General features: G+C 38.1%; 1 protein-coding gene across 2 annotated transcripts; it reads left to right on the top strand.

Annotated features, from left to right (window-relative positions):
• Positions 1–1,190: 1,190 nt before the first annotated feature.
• On the top strand, positions 1,191–4,640 carry LOC126617348 (ubiquitin-conjugating enzyme E2 10-like). Of its 2 annotated transcripts, none has more exons than XM_050285394.1 (5): positions 1,191–1,372; positions 1,501–1,580; positions 2,906–3,033; positions 3,461–3,565; positions 3,718–4,640. In XM_050285394.1, exons 2-5 carry the CDS (start codon positions 1,511–1,513, stop codon positions 3,859–3,861), a joined length of 447 nt encoding a protein of 148 aa, XP_050141351.1. In that variant the 5' UTR covers positions 1,191–1,372; positions 1,501–1,510; the 3' UTR covers positions 3,862–4,640. The 2 variants fall into 2 exon arrangements, with proteins under 2 accessions (XP_050141351.1, XP_050141357.1); XM_050285400.1 differs by lacking the exon at positions 1,191–1,372 and adding an exon at positions 2,487–2,621.
• Positions 4,641–6,411: the final 1,771 nt, after the last annotated feature.

The following is a 6,411-nucleotide window of genomic DNA, read 5'->3' on the forward strand; positions in this document are numbered from 1 at the left end:
TTTTCATTTGAAAATATGAGATTTTAGGTTTGAATCTCATGGATGACGAATTCGATATCAAATTAGGTTGCCCATTATGTGGTTTAGTCGAACTCTCATTCCCCTTAATGTAAAAATATTAATGTTTTCAAAAAAAAAAAAGTGATAATTTACATAGCACATATTTTTAAGGCTTTTTACTCAAAATAGTGCTGATATTGGTATAACTTCACACTTTGATCACTATAAAATTGATAAAGCTGATTTTTGTGTTTGTTCACTTATAAGAAAGATGTTTTAAGATCGATTATCGTTCAAAGCAAAGTTGAACCACATTACTATAGGAACCCAATATAAGCCACTGCCTCACCCCCTTTAGTATAGATACTAAGTGTTCAAAACAAAAACAAAAAAATATTAATTTACTAGGGACTAGCAATTGCAAACATAATTTATTTAAAATTAGGGATTTGCTATTCACACCCTCATTTTTACTTATCTCACACCCCTTGTTAATTTATGTCATTTGATTTTCTTTAATTCATCCGATCTGACAGTCAAAAATTAAAAAAGTGTGAGAGAAATAAAAAAGGTTGTGTGGATATCACATCCCTAAAATTAATCGCACATAATAAACGGTCCGCCCATGGATCCAACCATCGGTCTCCGTCCCGTACGGTTGACCACTTCGTCAAAAACTTCTAACCAACGGTGCAAATGGCGGCCCACAGAAAGACCAAGTCGTTTCCAGCCGTTCAACCAACGCGCCTGTGGACTTTTTACCGGGAGCGGCAAAACGTCATCTCATTTAAAAGTTTTAGAGTTTGTTTAGACGTGATTTTAAAATAACTGAAAGTTTTTTAGTGAAAATATTTTTAAAATCAATAGTTAGTAAAAATGAAAGTAAATATTAGAAAAACACTTAAGTACTTTCTGTAAGAAGCGTATAATTAATGCTTCTTACAGAAAACATTTCAGGTACTTTTGGAACCAAAAAATATTTTTTATAAAAACACTTTCAGTCATTTTAAAAACATATCTAAACGAGTTTTTATTCCACGATGACTTTCGGTGCCAAAAAAACAAAAACAAGAACCAAAAGAAGAAATAAGAAAAAGAAAAAAAAAGGGAGGAGAGCCGAGAGAGCGATTATCGTAAAGAAAACGCCAAGTGGGACCCAGACAGAGGGAACAGAATTTTTAGCCAATCAACGACAACAGGTCGATTCCAGGAGGCGGACCGCTGAAGCACTTTTATAAAAAGTCGTTTCCCCCATCGGCAGAAATCAATCGCGTTTCCCTTCCTCTTCCGTTTCCGCTTCCGCTTCAATCGAATTCGATTCGTCGCCGTCGTCACCTCCGTCTCTTTCGCTCTCTGTAACTGGTCCTATCAGGTACGAATACGATCTCTTCTTCTTCTGTGAGAGAGAGAAGTGAGCTCTGTTTGTAGGTGTGTAAGCTGTTGGTTGTGTCGCATGGCTTTTGGTTATGGATTTTGATCTGTGTGTGTTGATTTATCCAGGGTTTCGCGGATGGCGTCCAAGCGGATCTTGAAGGAACTGAAAGATCTGCAGAAGGATCCACCTACGTCCTGCAGCGCCGGTAATCTCATCTTCCCGTTTTGAATTTTTGAATCCGTGTAGATTCTCGCACGAAATTTCTTCTTTAATTTATCAATTTCCTCTAATGATACCGCTGATTGTGATCCGTTGGTGCTTTGTAGATGATTGGTTGTCACTTTGCAATGAATAATCTGAAAATTTGAATTCTGTAGTTTATATATGTTGTAAATGTGTATGGAAAGCGAAACTTGTGTGAATTAGATCAGAATTAATGTAAGCACGCATGTCATAATTCGTGGTGCCGCCCATGCTGAGATTATAATTGTGGGTATATTTCTAGATAAATAAAGAAGAATGTTTGTCATAAAAGTAGGTGCTTTTCATCGGAAAAGGATCCTCCCGAGGATCCCGTGATCGTGGGAATTTTTCGGTCAGAAATCATTTGAAATTTGATATTTAAAATTAAATATAAATAGTACCTAACGAAAACTAACCGCACGGTGTACGATAAATGACATCATATAACTGCCCTCGTGTACTGATTTGTTTTCGTGTGGTGTTAATGGGTTTAATTATAAGCATGTGTTGGTGTCGTGGCATAAAAAGTGACACAAACACCGTCATCATCTGCAAACTTGGTGGTACAGGAAATGTAATTGACCATGTCACGAATATGCGTGCTTAATGCTTTGTTCTGCATATGTAATACACGTATTAATGTCTTCTTCATCTCTGTAACTTTCTGTATTTGACTAATGTTCTCACTTCTTCTCACGATGGATCTTGTACCATTCAAGCACTATGGTTTGCCATACCATTCGTGTGCGATCTTGTGAGAGAGCTTGCTTAGCTAGCTAAAAGTGATACCGGGTTGAAGTGATTTTGTACGCATCATTTTCTGGATATTTTTACCCTTTCCAGATTGTAATGGATTCTATTGATCCAGCTCGGCTACCTGGTCAGATGTTCAGATTATGACGTCGTCTACAGCTGGATTATCCAGTCTTGTCAGGGGCTTTACATACGACCGGCTGGTTTAAATTTTGAAGTTTGCTCTTCATGACCAGACACATTCAAAATGGTTATTACTCTTCCTGCACTGCATATGGAAGTGAATACAATATATAATCTCATTTGCATATGCTTCTTTCGTCGCTTTATGATTATGCATGGTTGCCTCAGAAGATACACATATGTATAGGAAAACAGTTGTTTTGAGGAGAGATAATGTCCTTTTATAAGATCTTTCTTGTGTTATTCCAACTAGGGCCTTGTTTAAGCAATCTGTACAAACCTGCTCCATTTCCTTCAGTATTTTTATTGTTTCATTAATTTCATGCCTTGTTTTCTTTGGGGATATTGCAGGTCCCGTCGCCGAAGACATGTTCCACTGGCAGGCAACAATAATGGGTCCTCCAGACAGTCCATATGCTGGGGGTGTTTTCCTAGTTACTATTCATTTTCCTCCAGATTATCCCTTTAAACCACCAAAGGTACTACTAACTATCCAATTCTAGCAATGAAGTGTGTTATTATCTTTGAACTTAAGTGGTCGACATGATTCGTTTTCTCTCCATTATTCCCTGAAACTTAGAAAATTTTAACCAATGATGTGATGGATTTAGATGTGGTTCGAACTTTAATTAATCCTGTGATATTAACTTACCACCCTTGGCACAACGTCTACCTTGAATACCCATATTTTGAACTGTTTTTCGTAGTTACACAGTAAGTTTTCTTCGTCTACCACTACTGTTTCAACCACCACCAGCATTTCTACTTGGTGCATCCATTACCCCTCACGTTTTCAGTAATTGCATTCTTCATTTTCGTCATTCAACAATCTGTGTAGTTTTTCTGATCATGGAGTTCTGATTATCTCTTTTTGTCTCCGTCACTGATGCCTTGATGGTTCTGTAGGTGGCATTTAGAACGAAAGTATTCCACCCAAACATAAACAGCAACGGAAGTATTTGCCTTGACATCTTGAAGGAGCAGTGGAGTCCCGCTCTAACTATTTCCAAGGTATTGTCTTGTATCCCTCGAAAGTGAAAGCTCCAACGTAGAAAATATGAAAACCATTCATTCTCGAAATCAGGTTATTCATCGGAAATAATTCTTATCTGCACCAGTCTGTTCACATTATTTAAGTTACCGCTGTTACATTTTGTCATCAGGTGTTGCTTTCCATCTGTTCTCTGTTGACGGACCCAAACCCTGATGATCCATTGGTGCCGGAGATTGCTCACATGTACAAGACAGACAGGAATAAATACGAGACGACGGCGAGGAGCTGGACCCAGAAATACGCCATGGGCTAAAAGAGCGTGTGGTATGTGTGCCATAGGAAGGCTCCTTCTATCGTTCTCGTTGTTTTAGTTTGTGTAATGTCTTGAATCCTAAGAAAAATGGACCAAAATGAAAAGCGTTCCATAACTTGTCCTCTCGATTGAAAAAAAAAAAATATCGAAAAAAGAAAAGCCAACCCACGTTGCTTTGATTAATTGTTTGTATGGATATTGTGATCTTTCGTTATTTGTATTTTTAGATAAAATTGGGCCTTTGGAAATTGATAAGATATTAAAAGAAGCCCGAGTAATTTGTATTGGGCTTGGGCTTAAGCAAAATTGAATTTCCTAATTAAAGCAAGGGACACAAGTCCCACATCAGGAATTAGTGCTATTCATGAGACGTTGCTTGCAACACTCGGACATCGCTCAACCAAGAACCACCCAAGAGGGGGTTAGGAAACATGCCAAAGGAACAAGAGAAGGAAAAGAGGCTAGGCTGTTTTTTATTTTTGGAAAGGGATCATCTTCGGATTCTTTTCACCTAATCCATCTCATCAGATAATCTAGGCTCTTGAAATTTGATTAAATGGTTAAAATTATTATAACTTTTAAAGTGGGTCTGTGTTATTAGCCGTTGGATCGAATTTTAAAGGTCCGGATTGTTTAATAAGGAGGATTAGGTGGAAGAGATCCTGAGAGAATCCCTTTCCTTTTTCTTTTTTTTCGTGGGCTATGTTATTTTGCTTTAAACGGCCAACTAAGGTAGGCCAACTTTTGAGTAAAGGATTTGAACTCGGCCATGAAGGGGATGCATGTTGTCTTGCTTAACTGACTTAACCTACGCCTACAATAACCACGTGACATTGATGTACTACTTATGAGTGAGGCCTCAATATCGGGCCTCTCCTACTCTCTTGAGGCTAGCTGAGTTCTAAGAGGCCGTTAGACTCGATCAGAGATCTAAAATCTCTAGATTTGGGCCAGGCTGGACCAAAATTTTTAAATCCTTGGGACCTAATATGGTTTGTCGGACTGTATCCACAAAGGCAGTGGATTCATAACGCCCCGTCCATTGTGTAAATTGGAGTTTGCAAAGATAATAAAAACTTCTTACAGTCAATTGTCAAATATAACAACATAAAAAAATACGTCCTCTCCACCAAAGATTGAAGAGTAACCACGCTGATTTGATTATGTTAGTCAAGAGTGTATGTCATGAATCGAGATCCACTCCAGATATGTGTTTCCGGATCTTTGTGTTTAGAAACGACATGAATCACTCATATTAAATTTTGCAGTCACTAGCACATTCTCCTAGCTCACCTCACATAAATCAAGGTTCTAGATCTCTCTTTAACAACCCGGATCACTTCATCCTTAAGCTCCAAACAGAGATTCGAAGAGGATCTCAGTTCGTTTCTTTATAGCTTGTTGTTGATTGGTCCTCTCGAGTTTGAGACCTACATTTAGAATTAATTGGGGTGGAGTAATTCATTGGAACAAAACATTCACTTTGGACCCAAGAAAAAATCATTGAAAAAATAGTTTTGAATCTCTCAATAGGGTTTAACTATGAAGAACCGCGGAAATTAGTAATGTGTCAAGACAATTGGTAATGAAGTGGATACACTTCTTGGTAACGAAATTTGCGGACAACCAATGAGGAACACTCATAATAGGGTTTACAAGAAGAGAGGTTTCACGAGACTGTGTATCATAAACGAGTCAATTCTTCAGCTCGTCCTTTCATTGTAATTGGCCCCTCACTTTCATTCCATCGATATAGATTGTCTCGCAAAATAATTGTTAGGCTAATTAGCTCGAATCCATCTCCTATAAATTCGAGTAATTTTATGTTAGAAAAAAGGATTAAAGTAGCAATGCATGCTGATAAAGAGAAACAAATCTTCTTCTGTAAGATTATATTTCATTGACTGCATAAACAATTACATGGATGTACATTTATATAGCCTTTTGGCTCTTTACATTTATACCCTTAGCTTCCTTAACTAAACTTGTACAATCCTAACTAACCACAACTAATAACAAAACTAACTACATTTAGTTTTTCCAAACTATTTATCATTAACAGAAATGGATGATGTATCATCTGTCCTAATACACCCCCTCAAGCGAGAGGAGGAATCATAAGTGATGCCAAGAGGAAGCTTGGAACACAAGTAGCGAAATCTGGTTTTGGACAAGGACTTGGTGTGTAGATCAGCCAATTGATCAGCACTGCACACAAACTGCACTTTAAGCGGATGAGCTAAAACCAGTTCTCTAATGTAGTGGTAGTCAATCTCGACATGCTTAGTGCGAGCATGGAATACAGGATTTGAAGCTAAGGAAATGGCGGAGATGTTATCACACCACAGAGTAGGCAGTGTAGGAATAGAACAGTGAAGGTCACGAAGAATTTTGCAGACCCAAGTGAGTTCTGCAGCTGTGTGAGCCAGAGACCGATATTCGGCTTCTGTAGAAGAACGAGCAACAGTGCTTTGTTTCTTTGCACTCCAGCTGATGAGATTAGAGCCAAGAAAAACACAATAACCAGTAGTCGACCGCCGATCAAATGTG

This window comes from Malus sylvestris, chromosome 1 (assembly GCF_916048215.2).
Source record: "Malus sylvestris chromosome 1, drMalSylv7.2, whole genome shotgun sequence".
Lineage (NCBI taxonomy): Eukaryota > Viridiplantae > Streptophyta > Magnoliopsida > Rosales > Rosaceae > Malus > Malus sylvestris.

Excerpts from the sequence above, each read along its gene's own strand:
- LOC126617348 (XM_050285394.1), top strand. The coding sequence starts at position 1,511 with ATGGCGTCCAAGCGGATCTTGAAGGAACTGAAAGATCTGCAGAAGGAT. Across the intron at positions 1,581-2,905 it reads ACCTACGTCCTGCAGCGCCG|GTCCCGTCGCCGAAGACATG; the intron begins GTAATCTCATCT and ends GGGATATTGCAG. Across the intron at positions 3,566-3,717 it reads CCGCTCTAACTATTTCCAAG|GTGTTGCTTTCCATCTGTTC; the intron begins GTATTGTCTTGT and ends TTTTGTCATCAG.